Here is a 16,027-nt window from a genome sequence, read left to right as displayed (position 1 = left end):
GTTTCGCATTGCACGCTGCCAGCACAAAATTACCAGAGGGCTTGTGGGGTTCTAACCCTTCATTTTCACTAGCCCGTGAGGCACATGCTCCTGTATCAAATGTCGTAGTCTCAGTGGTGCTTAACAATTTCGTGCCATTGTTCAGCACCAAACAAACAGAAGGGACCTAAATTACTGCTGAAGTGGATTAATTTCTGCTGGTGCTGAACACCTACAGCTCTTGCTGAATTCAAATGTGATGCTAAATACTCTTCACCCCAACAGTGGTGCCCAGTGAAACAGCAAACTCTGAAAATACTCAGATGTGACGGTTCATTGCACCCATGAGCAGCTAACTCAGGCTTACTGTCTAACGATTTTTCTTGCACCTTCCTACCAGGATTCTTTACTGGAATGAGCAGATCCACATGTGGGATCTGGAGGTTGACCAGTTACATCAATGGGAGATGCACATAAAAATACAGTCAGAGCAGGGAGGACCAGATTAGAAAACAGCTCTTGCTGGGCGAAATTGTAGCTATCTCTATTTTCCATGTATGTTATTTTTCTCAGCAGAGATTTTTTAAGCAACTCCCTTATGTAAATGACCATGACAGCCTCAGTGATTTGGCATATGTAGCTGGCAGCCTAGGGAGATTATATCTACAAACACAGTCTCCTTACACATGCTGTTTATCTAGGAGGACTCGGATGTTTTTATCACTTTTGTTACTCACTGGTACATGCAAAGATTCTTTTCAAAGTAATCAACAGAAAAAGAGACTCTGAAACATCTGAAATCCACAGTGCTGAGTGTATGAGCACTTTTGCTTTCTTTTTGGAGGGGAAGGAGGGGTTTGAAAGACTTATGTAGATCTTATTGTTGCCCTACCCCATTTAATGGTTTTTATGTGACCATTGAATCTGCTCTATAATAAAAATAAATATAATACATACCACAACGACCATAGTAATATACGATACACATGCTTGCTGCTTCAGAGACAGAGAGTGCCCAAAGAAATACAGTCACTAACATGCACTGTGTGAACTCCTGTACCATTTAAAATGCATTCAGGGAGAGATAAATTTTCCAGTAAGATGCAGATATGTGTTTCTAGACTTACATACTCATTTTCTCCTCTTATTTTTGCTTTTAAAGTGAAGCTCTCTGAATTTCTACACAGTGAGAAAGAAGGGTGCAGAACACAGGAGGGTAGCTGGCAGAAGGGTACATGAAATGAATCATTTTGTTCTGGCTGTAGCCTGGAAATGCAGCCCATCAGTGAATTGTTGTTACTTCTTGGTGAAGACCAGTGTCAGAAATTTGGTGACCATGGATATGTAATATTTAAACCTCTTGTCCTGAAGAATAAGGGTCAAGATTCTTTTCGCACACATGCTAATCTTAGACTTACGTAACTCAGCCAAATGAAGTCAATGCGCTATTACAGTGGTGTAGGATGAGGATCCATCCTCCAGCTTTCTGATTCGATTTGTCACCACTAGCCACAGGTGAAATGTGTTTCAGTGAGTCCATTCTGGAGGAGTTACCATAGTGACGGCTGTAATGTGGTACTTAATTCCTTGCTAAAAACAAAAATATGCCCTTAGCATCACAGATCTTTGTGGTGGTAGATGCTGAATTTTTAATGACAGGCAATAATGTCAGCTGAATCTATATCTAACCTGGAATCTGTCACACATGGCCACCACAAATAGTGCTTCATGCTCTATACACTGCTGAAATCAAAGGGATGACCCAGATTCTGCTCAATGTGAGGACTGACAGAATCCGACTCTCCATGTGCACAGATTCATATAATTAAATAAGTGTACTAATATTCATAGGTGCCAAAGACTGCTTTCTTTGATCACCAATTTTTCTTTCCCTCTTCCTTGGGGCAAGACATTTAGTCAGATATATGCATGTGCCATCACACTCTTGCAGTCAAGTGGCTACAGTGCATCATCTGACTGTGTCAGTGGGATTTTCCATTGGTAAATATTTTCTTAGAGCTATGTGATGCCTGAGGTATGGAAAATATCCCTGCTCCCTTCAGTCAATGAATTCTGTATAATCATTTAATCATTTATGAGCAACATTTCTTATTAAGTATCAGTAAGTATCATGGGGTTTTTTTAACTAACAGGTTTTGTGGGTTCAAACACAAAAAAAGAGCCTTAACAAATTCGCTAAAAGTACTGTGCCTCATTATAGTGTCCGGTCCACAGAACACCTAGGACCATTCTGGCTAAGCTCATTCAGAGAAAAACTAGCCTTCACGTTTCCAAGTCTCAAGTCAGCTTATTAGTAATGTCCCAGTGTGGCATTGCTTTGCTTTTTATTTTCTATAGCATCAGCGTTAAAATGTGAGGTTTTATTATGTCTCCTTGCTGTCTGCTGAAGGTTCTCCACTGATTCCTCCATCATCACTGGGGTGGCATACTTACCTGTATTTTGACTGTAGGAGCTGTTGCGGGACCACCTATGCTGTAGGTAGATAGTGCCTAGCACTTTGGGTAGCACAGGAGCTTCACACAGCAAAACAGTGAAGGTGATGTAGTGAAATGCCAATTCACACAGATTTAGTAGACTGAGTGGATTGCTTTTCCAACAGACTGTTTCTCAAATACGTGGAAAGTTGGAATCTGTCCTGAGAAACTGGAAATCAAAATTAGTCCCAGCAATATGATACGAAGCAACCTAGCGTGAGGAGTAAATGAGGGTGAAGGACCATCCAGGCCCCTGTCTGCATGCACAGATTCAGAAGAGAATGGGAAGGTGTTGGTTCACAAGGGAGATTTTATCTGAAATGCAGAGAGTGGCATTAGAGAAGTAATATGGGCATGAGTATTCATAACACCCACATCTGTGAACCAAGCAATAATATTTTCTTTAACTTTTGGCTAAACAATGTATGAGAATTTAGGCACTCCTTTTCTGGAAGGAGGTCAAAGACTCACTCATAATGTTTGAAAATGTATTTCCTACAATTAATCCATAATTTCTGTACAGATACTGAAATTATTGGTCTGGATCTTCCAGGGCTCTGCAATTACCCTGGTTGTACTGGATTTCCACAGCTGATTTCATCACCATGTCTAACATGAGGATAGCAGAAATTTAACATAGGGACTCCTAAAATACTTCCCTCTTCTGTAGGAAGAGAAGAGAGAGGAGGGCTGGAAGAAAGGCAGCACGACAGGGATGTGTACATATCATGTCAGCCTTGTTCCTCTTGAAACCTAAGGAAACTTAGAAAAGCCCTGGGATTGGTTTAACTCAAAAACCAGGATTGTATAGACCTGTGCCAGGCTCAGGAAGAACACATGACTGCGCTCTGCACTGATTCTCTGTATGGAAGAACATTACGGATGATCAATCTGAAGTAGAGAAAATAAATAGGCACAAGTTATGTTTGCTCAAAGTTTACTCAATAGTTAACAATTACTTAACAATTAGTGCATTTCATATAACAAATTACAGCATTTGGAACTAGATGTATTAACTTGCCTCTGAGTCATTTGAGAGGCAAATCTACACCTCATCATCAGTCCTTATCTATATCCACCATCTATATCACTTTCCCTAAACTATTAGCAAAGGATGGCAAATCCGTTTTCATTTCTGATCCCTTTTGTCAAGTTGCCCTAAATGATGTCACATAAAAGCATTTCATAAGCTGATGTTACAGAATCTGATCGGATGTAAATGATATAGCAGAAGCAATTGGAAAAATAGCATATCCACCATGCAGTGAGCAGGGGACTTGTAATTTTGCCCATTAATAGTTCAAAAATGCAGATTATTCTGTTTATGACTGGTTTATAACATCAGTTTTATAGCTGGGCTTTCTGGCCTTTCTCATGTCATGCTGTATCAGTTGAATTATGCAATTAGTGAATTGATGCAATCTGCACATTGTGGCTTTAAAAACTAACTGTGCTGTGTTTTACTGCCTATTTCTCTTCAGAGTTCCTTATGAGCGGACTGGCAGCTAAATACTTGGTATTGAATAATGCAGGCAGCTTAATTCCAGCAATGGCAATGTCCCAGCTGCGGGCACATTTCCTTGGAAGAGTGGCTGATCCCGTGGAGGTAATTGGGTCTACCCGCAGTGTGCCCTCTCATCGCATCTTATGACCGTCATCCAACTCACATTTACACTTTACTTCTTCCCACAGGTGGGAATAACGGTTGAAGGACTGCAGGAGATGTTTGCTAAAGGTTACTCTCCTGATGGGAAGTGGGAGACTGACTACAACTTCAAGAAAATCCTGAAAACAGTAAATTCTTGGGGAAAAGAAAATCTCTAAGGCATTGCTTCCCCAAATGTTATGACAAATCAGACTTTCTTCCTCTTCTCATGCAGCTCTCTGACTGGAAGGCATTCTCCAGTGACAAGCCTTTTGCATCGGGCTACGTGAAGATGTTTGGCCAAGAGTTGTTCTTTGGTGGACTTGATAAAAACGCCATCCAAAATGCATTGCAGGTATCATTTCAAAAACACCACCACCCAAGCATCAAAAGCTTTAGAATACTGTTTCTTTCATACATTCTCTCCCTTTTTTTGTCTTTTTAATTCAAGAGGGTTTTTGTCTTTAGTATTAATCAAGGCAAATAAGGTCAAGCTTTGATCAGGATTAGCTATAATCATTGCTGGCAGACTTTCCCCCGAGGCACAGTTAATGACAGGGATCATGATATTCAAGTTCTGCTTATTTAGACAAGTTGAACTCTGTAATTGCAGACATGGTATGGACCTGACGAAAAAAACCCTTCAATAAGGAGAATAATCAGTAGCCTTCAAAGTGGTGTGGGGAGGCAGTGGACCAAGGCTTTACTGTCCTCTGAGATCCGTCGTATCGTGCCCACCTGCACTGGGTTCCCGACAGAGACCAGCTTCTATTACTCTTCTATCACAAAAGTGGCAGGAAATGGTAATGTATTTCAAGACTTGGGCAATACAAACATGTTTGTCAGGATTGGGGGGGACCGCAATTTTAACACTTTTTTCGCTTGCTTTGTAATAGTTCAAGCACAGATTACACCTTCTCCAAAGTCTGATTTCAGATTGACTGACTTACTAAATGCCAACATTAGGCTGCGATCCAAAATGAGTCTAAGGTAAATATTTAGTATAAAATAAAATGATTATATTTCCAATATAGAGGAAAAGGCCATAAAATTTCAACTCCTGTTTGCTGTCTTACCCTGATTCTACCTTTTCAGCATGGCTAAGGAGATGACCTTTGTATTGGGGATCAACACACGCACGATCCAGGCAGGGCTGGAAGCACACGTCAAAATGAATGCTCAGGTACCTGTGAATGTTGTTGCCACTGTCCACATGAAGGAAAAAAATATCAAAATTGAAATTCCACCATGTAAAGATGAGACTGACATAATTACTGTAAGGTAAGACAGACCACTTATTATCTTGCTAGGTAGCAATGCAGAGTCTTTCCAAGTAAAACAGAACATTTGCTTAGAGATCTTGTCTTTGACTGACAGCTTGGGTAACTGGCAATGATTGGTGTAGTTTATTTATTTTAAATGAAGTGATGTGTACCGAAGCTTTGCTTGAAAATATGTGTTACTTTCTGTGGTTTTCACCTGAAAATCCTTTTTAGGACCATTTCTGTTGTTGAGACCCATAAGCTATTTGAAACACAAATAGCATAAAATTTCTACCGCAATACATATATTTGGACTGGAGAGACTAGGTAAGATATAAACCAGCAGAATCTTATCAGTTACAACAGATAACCCATATATATCTGCATCTGATGCCTTGAAGCATAGAGGATTTGGTGTTTCTTGTGTTTTTACCTTGTTTCCCTGTGGCTGCCATTTGGTTTTCTTGCATGTTAGGTCTACTTGATTTATTATCAGTGCATGCAATTACAATACACTCTGGAAAACTGTTGTAGCCAGATGCCAAACAAATGAAAACAGATGGAAATACAAGCACAAAGAGAGGGAGGAAACAGAAAGAGTATGTCCAAGGAATCAAAGCAGTAGACCAAAGCTTAGAAAACCTTCACACACACGCATGAAAAAATACTGAGAAAGACAAGCCGAAAATTCATCACTAAGGAAAAAGCATCACTGACAGCAGAAATCAGCTGTTATAAAATCCACAGAAATGTTAACAAGTTTCTGCTCTAGGAATACAGCCGTAACAAAAGAGCTCAGTTGCTTGATCCAGCTGCAATTAGCATTCATGGCTGCTGGCCCAGAGAAGCTCTGCAGGTCTCCTCAGTTTAGCCACCGGTTAGGCTAATCATTATTCTCCCTTGCCCTTCAATGGTCACAGGCCATCCTAGCAGGCATTTGACATCACATCCTCTTCCCGAAGGCGATTCCTTCACTCCATCGAATGTGCCTGTAATCAGGTTCTCCATGCAGAGGAGGGAGGGTTTCGGCAATTCATAGAGCATCCATTAGCTGTGAGTAAGCTGCTGGGGCACCACAGCCCAAAAGTTTTGCTCAGTTTCTTGTGAAGACCAACAGTCTGCTCCCGAGGTCATCAGGGACAGCAGGCATCTGCTCTCACGGTTGGAGAGGGTGAGGCAGATATTAATGAACTCAATAAGGAGACTGAACTGAAATGAGAATATTTGACACTGATACAGACTTTAGAGCCTCAAGCAGAGCTACAAATGTTAGCAGAAGGATCCTCCCTGCAAAGCAAAATAAAAAAATATTTTCCTCCTTTGACTTAAGGGGAAATCAAATCAGACACAAAAAGGGTTAAATGCATTGCCAGAAAGCATAAAGCGAGTCAGTATCAGAGGCAGGGGATTACAGTGGAGAGGTCCATGAGTTCCAGCCCAAGCCCTGCTGTAGACCCTGCAGCATTATCATTATAAAGTAAGGTAGTCAGTTGGAAATAGCTCTATAATGCCAAATACATGAGAAAGCTAATACTCACTAGCTAACTTTTAGCACCATCAATTTTTCTCCAAAAAGCATTCCCATTCACTGTTACAAAACAAATGGTCAGTGGAAACCACACAGAGCAATGAAACAGCAATGAGTACAAGTGAAGGCAAAGCAATAACTAGAGAATGTAACATTGAACCACATCACTGAGGAGGTCAAAGACCAAGCAAAATAAAATCTTAAAGGTATGAAGAGAAACAAGCAGGCGTGATAGAGAGAGAAAGGATGCATATATATTCTATATAGAATGAGTCAAAGATTTTAGTTTAACATAGACTTTCTCTTCCTTTTGCATAGATCCACCAAAGAATAAAGAACCTATTGAATTCAATATTTTAGAGATATTCTGACACCTTCCCTTGTTAGCTTTAAATTCCCCATTTAAAGTAATGGTTCTAGAAAGCTATTGCTCTTTCATTTATTTGTGAGCTCTGTTTCAAAATATTTCAGTATTGGGCACTTTGTCTCGATGGTCAGTGGGTTACTTTCTATAGCACCATGTCATTAAAACTAGTCGGGATGTGATATTATTTTCCCCTTCATCTCTCACACCCAGATGCAGGTAGCAAACAGTCTTCAACAGCATTAAGTTCAGTTCTATCCTACATACCGTACAGGTTATAACCTGTTACAGCTGTGGGATTTATATAAATTTTCAGGAGCCAAAGGGAAATTCAGGTGAGCAATCGCAGACTCTAAAGAAAAAAAAAAAAAAAACAATGAAAACTTTGGTGATAGAGAGATTGCATTCCCAAGACAAATCAGCACATTACAGACTCGACTTTCTTTATAGCAAAAATCAGAGCAAAATAATTAATCATACCATGGAGAGAATATATGGCATGTGTTTCAATTCAATCCTATCAAAGTTAAATTTAATTAAAAGTAATAGTTATTTTTAAGGCTCTTTTAACGTAATTATTTGGTACACTACAGATGGCTACTTAAGCATACTTTTAAACAAAATTTACAGGAAGAAGTAAAAATCAAATAAATTTCAGGGGAAAATTAGAGCCCTGTGATTAAAGTATCAATATGGAGAGCTGCCAGAGAATGCACTTTGCAAATATATCACATATTCATAATGACAGGCTACTGAAGTATATACATAATCTTGAATAGAGCTTTTATCATAGGGCTTTTTTGCTTGTTTTAACCGTAGCATAAGCAGAAATTGCTTCACATGGACATCTTATTTATAAGATGAATTACGAAATTACAACGCTGTATACACCATGAATACAGCACATGTAATGGAAAATGTGGAAGAGCCAGCATATGCTGTGAACTCGCAAGGCAGCGCGGTCTATTGGGGGACAGAGAAGGGAAATGACTGGAGCACCAAGTTTCTGGGTTTTAAGCACCTTTGCACCAAGGTCAGAAGGATGGTGTGTAGGAAAGGCAGAAATTTTCATTTCACCACAGCTAAAGATCTGGTTGGAGGATTGTGTCTTGCTTCTCATTTATTTAGATACAATGTCATGCCGTGCTTTAAAACCTGGGAAAATAGGTTTTCGTTGATTGTCCTTGTTTTATACAGACACTGAGCTCTTCTGTCCCCATGTTAGTGATGTATGTAAGGCCACACTCACTGAAACATCAGTGGGCCCAACACAGCTGAATTGCTTGTCCCTTACCCCTGCAGTGAGTTTGGCTTATACTATAGCACAGCTTCTTCTCTCATCCAAAAAATACACTAATACATATTGGAAAATCTCCCTTTTATTTTTTCTCCCTTGTGTGGGATCAGAGAGAACAGATTCTTTCATACCATAGCTTTAGGCCTTCTTTGTGACTGTTTTTCTTGTTAAAGCACCAGAGCTGGCTCTTGTAGCCTATTTTTACTGTGCCGTGTGATTCTGCAGACATTGACATGTGTCACCTGTGATGCAGCTACATTTGTCGGCTCTCTGTGCTCAACAGGGAGGAATCGATCCTCCACTTTCATTAGGTGGCAGGAGTAGACTATTGGCATAAAAAATACTAAAAAAAAAAATGGAAAAGAAACCCCAGGACTTTCTGCTTGGAGACCCAGCCTGCAGTTCAGTGGTCATTTGAATTATTGAATGGGATTAAAATAAAAGCCATTTCCCTTTTTGTCCCTTTACCCAGATGAGCCATCTGAAATGCAAGTTGATTTGTATTTTCTTTTATCCCCTCAGCTTGTTAGGGAGAATATTTTATTTCAGATTCCATTCTTCAAGGTTCTCCTATCACCCAGCGTGGAGCGTTGCTGTCATATCCTTATCTAAAAAAAGAGAGAGATGGAAAAGAAAACAAAGCCCACAGGTGACACACGTTTTATTGAGGTGTTCCACATGAAGTGCAATTGTGTGCTTTACAGTGCACACAGCACGGTAGGAGCCTTCAAGAGGAAGAGAGGGCTATCAAATGAATACAAATTCATCTTTCAAATAGGTTAGATTGGAACTGCTCAGGCTAGTACAGTGTGGACCATATTAAAATAGAGACCATTTTGCAGACCATCTTGCCATTCACTGTCACAAAGGCCACCTCCATTCGCAGACCACAAAAGCCCCAGGGCAAGAAGATCAACTTTATACTTGAGAAACAGCACGTGGGGAATTTTGAGCTGGATGTTAGCGCTGATAAATGGCTAATAAGGTAGAGTTAGCACAATGTTAATAGCTGAGGGAAATAGGTTTTCATCTCTCGAAAGCATTTGGTATTCAAGATGTTTCTCTGAGCCAAAACAAAACTCATAGTTATCACAGCACTGTGAAAAGGTCCATGAAGAACATGGGGTATGGAACCAGGGAGTCAGGATATTTAGCCATGAGAGTCTCAGTCTCATGCTGCACCTTCTATCTCTCATCCTGGATCCTGACTATCAGAGTCCACAACACTGGAAACAACGTACTGAACACATTTATGTAAATAGGCTCTAAACTTTCCTACACACCTCCCTGTGATGTATTGCCAAGCCATGGCCACGCCATGAGTACCAGTGAATTTAAGTGATCAAGCGATCAAGCTGGAGACACTTTGATGATTTCAGGCTCCTTTCTTTAATTCTGCTTTAGCAAAAGTTGCACAAGAAACAGCATTCGGTAGCCACCAGTCCCCAGGTTGGGTTTTGAAGTTATGGCAGTATTTCCCCAAATATAATGTCAAAGGAAATGAGAATTAGGTTTAACAGTGAACACACAGAAGTTAGTTTAAAAAAATTAAAAATCCAGAAGAGCAAAATAGGAGACTCAGAAATTTAGTAATGTAATCTATAGCCAGGCTTCTAAGTGGGCTGTTCTTCATGGTGTTAGGCATACGGAGACCCCATCAACTGCAATGGTTTTACACAGGATTCTAAAAGCCTAACTGAGCTATGTGCCCCTGAGATCGGTCCATGTCTTTATTCACTCTTAGCAGTCATTGAAAATACAACTAACAGGAAAGATGCTGTAAATATCTATAAAGCAATTTGCAAGGTATGATACTTGTTGCTGAGTACGTGCTACAAGGCATTATTCAGATCTCTTCCTCAGCAGTGCTTTATCAATACAGGTTTCCTCTAATGTTTATTCCGCAGGTCTAAGACATTTGCTGTTACACGAAATATTGGGGATTTGGCTGCTAGTAAGATGACTCCAGTTCTTCTACCTGAAGCAGTGCCTGACATAATGAAGATGTCCTTCGATTCAGATTCTGCATCAGGCGAGACTGATAACATCAGGGTAAATGATGTAGTGTCTGACTATTCTTTTTTGGGCTTTTAATCAGTGGGAGACCATTTCTTTTCTCCATAGGAAAATGTACAATTCATCTCTGACCAATGCTGCTTCACTCAAAATAAGTCAGGTTCAATCTAATAACACAAATAGCCCTATAGTAACATTATTTTTAAATCTGGAGTGCAATACATCAGACTTGCAACACTTTCTCAAAAGCAAAAGCATTTTCTTTGGTAATTAATTTTACACTGCCATCTACAGGACAGGCCCACAATCTTTAAAGTACTTTGCAACCATTATGCAAGCATCACATGCCTGGGGCAGCCACAAATGTTCCACGAGAGCTCCATTGCTTAACCTGTAGATCCAAATGTAATGCTTATAAGCATCCTGATTCAAGGATGGATGGAAGTTTGTGTGTCAAGTCAAACGACTTCCTGAGCTACTGCAGTTTTCCATAAAAGCCAGACTGACAGAGGCGAGGAAAACACTGTCCTGTTCTCGTTTAATTGTTGTCCTGCAACTCTGAAGTGTTTTCGGATAAAATAAGAGACAAACAGAGGATGAGGACAGCACTGTCCTATGGAAAAGTCAGTAGGCAAATGCACTGACAGTGAGAAGAGTTTCCACCGTTGTGGAACAAGCAAAGTTCTTCTCCTTTGTGCCTGTGTGCTGCCCTTCCTGACAACTCAGCATTCTGCAGTTATTCCTAAATGAACAGCAACTGAAAAATGGCACTAACTGGAGCATTTCCCGGTGTCATTAGAATTTCCTTTGGAAAGAAAATACTAGCATTAAAATTCTAGTTTTTCAGTGGGCTTCATACAAGTGTGGAATCTTTGGAGACATGAAAACTGAGTAAAAAATTAATTGCAAAACTGTATTACATGTGAAATGAAAGCTTATGATTATGTGTCTTTAGCTATTTGCTTCATTGCTGCAGGAAATCATAGTTTTCATTTCATGGATTTGATTCTAATTTTAATTAATTTTAATTTGTTCTTCTGCAAGCATTGCTTAGTACATGTAAATTACATAGCTTTGAGTGGAAATTTCCAACATCTGATATGCTTTGACCATCTAGTTGACATAGTCTCACATTCACATCAGACCTCAACTGAGACAGAATTTTCATTGACATCAGTGAAGGTTTTCTCATTTGACCCAATTGTAACTTAAGGGAAAGAACTCCAGTCAGTCTAGAGCACACTCAGATTTATCAAGAACCTTTTAACACTGTCTAATATTCCAGGAAAACAAAATTAAATATTTAGAATTAATTTGTGATATAATTTTCAATTCTTATAGCCTGAAGCTCTTTTTACATTAGATAGTGTAATCAACCTTTTAGTTGATAATTTTGTCCAACTGAAAACCATATTGTCTTCTGTCGCGGCATTGCTATCTCAAATAAACTGGTTAATTCCTCCTACAGAATGCATATAACTATTACCAAAACAAGACTCATAACATGCAAATATTTCTCTCACTGTTGTCCAGTTTAACTTGACATGTGTATTATCTAATAGGACAGAAAGTCTGCAGAAGGCATTTCATCAGGAAAGTCCTTTTCCTTTGGACATTCTTCTTCCCCAAAAGAGCCATTTGTTCAGTCCATGTGCTCCAATGCAAGTACATTTGGGTTTCAAGTGTGCATTGAGAGGAAAAGCGTACATGCAGCATTTATCAAAAACGTGCCTCTTTATTACCTAGTTGGAGAGCACTCCCTTAAAATGAGCTTCAAGCCAGGTAAATACAACTGTGCACAAAAAAGAAAGTAATGGGTGGGTGGGTAGGGGGGTGTGTCTATACACATATATGTACATATATATCTCTTGTATTTTAAGTAACACTAAAATTACCATTAGGCCTACCAGCCCTGCCAGTACTGGCAACGGACTACACTCGTAACAGGGATCCATTTCTCCCCTACTTGTCTGAGCGGTGATTTCCCAGCTCTCCCAGCAATGCCACTCGGCATGGCCAGCGTCAAGCAGAGCTGATCTGCGCCTGCAGAAGCGTGTCTGATGCATCCTGAATCATTGGATTTAGGATGCAAGCACAGAGCAATTGGACATGGGCAACAGATCTTGATGCAGTGTCCTGTAGCTACACTCTAAAAACCCAGGGTCTTAAAGGGAATTATGGATTAACCCTGCCAGGATCTAGTCCTTAATGTCTTAATCCATGATCATAAGAAGTAAAAGCACAGCAGGCCACTGAATCTAGGTCTCCTAAGCATCAAACTAATGGCCTAACCATTGGGTCGTTCTTTACCATTCAAGAGTTGAACCTCAATTCTGCTCTGATGCCTAATTCACTATTCCATAGTGCTCCCCAGTTAAGCAGTCCAGTTCACTTGACTTAAATCTGCTGGTCATTCTGTTTATTGACTTGAGCAGAATCTAGTATCATGCTAATATTTTAAAATTTGGTTTTTGCCAGTATGTGTTTTAGCTATTACAGAAATTCTTTAATAAAGTTACTTGATACGGAAAATAATCAATGAACATTTATATTTTCATTTGGGGAAGAATTGCTAAATAAATTATAGCACAAGTTGACTGAATAATAGAATACTAACAGTAATACTAATTGTCGTGCAATTTCAGTTTACACAGAGGCACCTATTGAAAAAATACAAGTCACAATTCAAGCAGGAGACCAAGCTCCAACAAAAATGGTACGTTTAGTAACATTTGAAGATCCAGAAACACAAGTATCTTCTGGCAGAGAAGCAATTAAAAGAGTGAAGAAAATCCTTGGTGATACTGATGACCAGGTACTGCTGTAAAAATCCACTTCCAGATTTGTGGGAGACATTACACAAAGCTTAGTAATTTATAGTTCTTTCTCCTTTGCTTAGGTAGTGTACAAAAATTGGAAACTAAAGACAGGCTTTTCAGTACACAAGTTTTTCTGCAGGTTTTTGTTTGCATTCATCTCTTCTGCAGGTGAAGGACATTAGAAAGAGCAGGTTGATTTTTGCAGGTTTTTCTGAAAACCTCTTCTAAGACATAAAATAGCTGTTGTGTGCCCAAAAGGTAGTTTGTTCTTTCCAGGTACTGCAACTGTAGCAAAAAAAGCATGACACCTACCTACACAAGGCGCCCTGAGATAGTCACCGCTACAGCACTGTTGTTACCAACGTTAGCTACGTGTAATTGTATGATCAACAATTTCCATGCGTGTTCATTATCACAAAAGGGTTTGGGGTATTGTTCTACTTATCTGTAGTTTTAACACGTTGTTATGAATTTGCCTTATTGTGAGGTATTGCAAGAATGCTATCGGGCATACATTTTGCCTTCTAAGGCAGCAGAGAGATTCATAGCTCTGTATCTGATTTTACTGACAGCCTTCTGCAGGAATACAGAAAAATAATTTTGTTTTTCCAATGGTATCATTGACTAGGGGACAAGAAAATCCAGCAGCTCATTGTCCAGTGCCAGCAGCACCAGTAGAAGTGCCGAGAGTACAACAAGCAGCCCCTCCAGCAGCGACTCTGACAACAGAGCATCACCGGGAGGCACCCAGATAAATATGAAGACAAAACAGTCCAAAGCCAAAGGAAAGAAATTCTACCCCTTCGGAGACAGCAGCAGTAGCAGCAGCAGCAGTAGTAGTAGCAGTAGCAGCAGCAGCAAAAGCAGTAGCAGTAGTAGCAGTAGTAGTGGTAGTAGTAGCAGCAAAAGCAGTAGAAGTAGTAGCAAAAGCAGTAGTAGTAACAGCAGTAGTAGTAGCAGCAAAAGCAGTAGTAGTAGCAGCAAAAGCAGTAGTAGTAACAGTAGTAGTAGCAGCAAAAGCAGTAGTAGTAACAGCAGCAGTAGCAGCAAAAGCAGTAGTAGTAGTAGCAGCAAAAGCAGTAGTAGCAGTAGCAAAAGCAGTAGCAGTAGTAGCAGCAGCAAGGGCAGCAGCAGCAGCAGCAAAGGCAGCAGTAGTAGTAGCAGTAGTAGCAGCAAAAGCAGGAGTAGCAGCAGCAAGGGCAGCAGAAGCAGTAGTAGCAGCGGCAAAGGCAGCAGCAGTAGCAGCACAGGTAGCAGCAGCAGCAGTAGCAAAGCATCTGGTATAAAGCATAAGGCTAAGAAGCAGTCCAAGACCGCATCATTTCCACATGCTGGCGCTGCTGAAGGAGAGATAAGTGTCCGTGAGCAGAAGGATAAAACGCAGAGTAGCAGCAGTAGCAGCAGAAGCACCAGCAGTGGCACCAGCAGCAGCAGTGAAAGCGTTGGTGTTTCCCGTCGCCACAGCAAATACGCCAGACCAATTGAGGCGAAGCATGTGAAGTCCCAATTTAACAGTCACAGTAGTTATGACACTTCTGCAAAATGGGTAAAATTTTCTAATGCTCTGACATCTGCTAGGAAGTGATCCTTCCTGAGCTGTAGGTAATAATTTCTTTTGGAATTTTGCAGGAATATCACCTTCCAAAAGTATACCGGCTTCATTTCAAGTCTGCTCACATCCATTGGGTAGGTCCCTAATTCAAGTGCACGTTCTCATGATGGCTATGGTTGATATGATCAAGCATACTACTGAAGAGCTTTGTTTGGTTCATTTCACTTGAGCACTCTGTACTGTCCAATATCAACATTGATGATAGCCAAAATATCCACATGTATTACTAAAATACTGACTATTACACTACATTCTTCTGTTATTGCAGTCCACAGATTTTGGTCAGGACACCTTTGGGCTAGATGCTGTACAATACAGCCAAAGCTAAGTTAACAAAGACCATGAGAAAATTATAAAACAGCAGGAGCTTCCAACAGGAATAGATGTGTCCACAGTTTTTAGGCAATCATGGTAAAATCATCGATGTGGATCATATCAGAAACCAGGTTCAGTATGCATTATGGCACAGAGCTAAATGATTCTATATATTAGAAGGATGATAATGTACTGGCTTTTGTAGGTGTTACCTGTAAAGTTATTATGTTTCCTGCTTATGAAAGAGGAAGATGATTGAAGTGTTTTTAATTAAATTGTAATCTCTTTTTTATTTCTAAAAAAATAGGGATATGTTTGACCACTTATTAAGTGTCAGTTTTTATTTTCCCTAACATTTGTACCTGGACAATGTGATGTTACCATTTGCATCACTGTCTACATGGCCTTCCTATCAGCAGAGAGGTCCACGTGGATCCAAGGGACATTCCTACCCAACATATTTCATGTCTGCATTATGATAATAAAAATAACACTCCAGATATGTCTAAGTCTGTCTGTTACCTCTAGAGGGAGGCTGATAGCTCTGATTTTGATGTCTATGCTGTAAAACTAGAGGCCATGTCATAGTTTTTTAACTTATTTTTGTTTCATAGCATCCAGATGGGAAGATATCCAGCAACTCATCGCCATCTTCCTCGGAGTCCGGAAGCAGCCACAGCAACAGCAGCAGCAG

At 40.0% G+C, this 16,027-nt stretch overlaps 1 protein-coding gene across 1 annotated transcript in view; it reads left to right on the top strand.

Moving 5' to 3' along the window:
- Positions 1 to 16,027, top strand: part of LOC104134850 (vitellogenin-1) — a 44,513-nt gene that overhangs the window by 16,219 nt on the left and 12,267 nt on the right. The window contains exons 14-26 of the mRNA XM_035903914.1: positions 3,957 to 4,081; positions 4,168 to 4,269; positions 4,356 to 4,475; positions 4,734 to 4,923; positions 5,017 to 5,110; positions 5,216 to 5,401; positions 10,479 to 10,623; positions 12,150 to 12,369; positions 13,233 to 13,402; positions 14,035 to 14,440; positions 14,636 to 14,952; positions 15,036 to 15,092; positions 15,948 to 16,027. The exon at positions 15,948 to 16,027 is cut by the window's right edge and continues 127 nt beyond it. Of these exons, the coding sequence (XP_035759807.1) occupies positions 3,957 to 4,081; positions 4,168 to 4,269; positions 4,356 to 4,475; positions 4,734 to 4,923; positions 5,017 to 5,110; positions 5,216 to 5,401; positions 10,479 to 10,623; positions 12,150 to 12,369; positions 13,233 to 13,402; positions 14,035 to 14,440; positions 14,636 to 14,952; positions 15,036 to 15,092; positions 15,948 to 16,027 (2,212 nt within the window). The remainder of the gene's footprint in view (positions 1 to 3,956; positions 4,082 to 4,167; positions 4,270 to 4,355; positions 4,476 to 4,733; positions 4,924 to 5,016; positions 5,111 to 5,215; positions 5,402 to 10,478; positions 10,624 to 12,149; positions 12,370 to 13,232; positions 13,403 to 14,034; positions 14,441 to 14,635; positions 14,953 to 15,035; positions 15,093 to 15,947) is intronic.

The sequence above is a fragment of the Egretta garzetta genome, unplaced genomic scaffold (assembly GCF_000687185.1).
Source record: "Egretta garzetta isolate BGI_Z169 unplaced genomic scaffold, ASM68718v1 scaffold31, whole genome shotgun sequence".
NCBI classification, from domain to species: domain Eukaryota; kingdom Metazoa; phylum Chordata; class Aves; order Pelecaniformes; family Ardeidae; genus Egretta; species Egretta garzetta.
The sequence above is the reverse complement of the archived record's forward strand: the minus strand, read 5'-3'. Positions and strand labels throughout refer to the sequence as shown.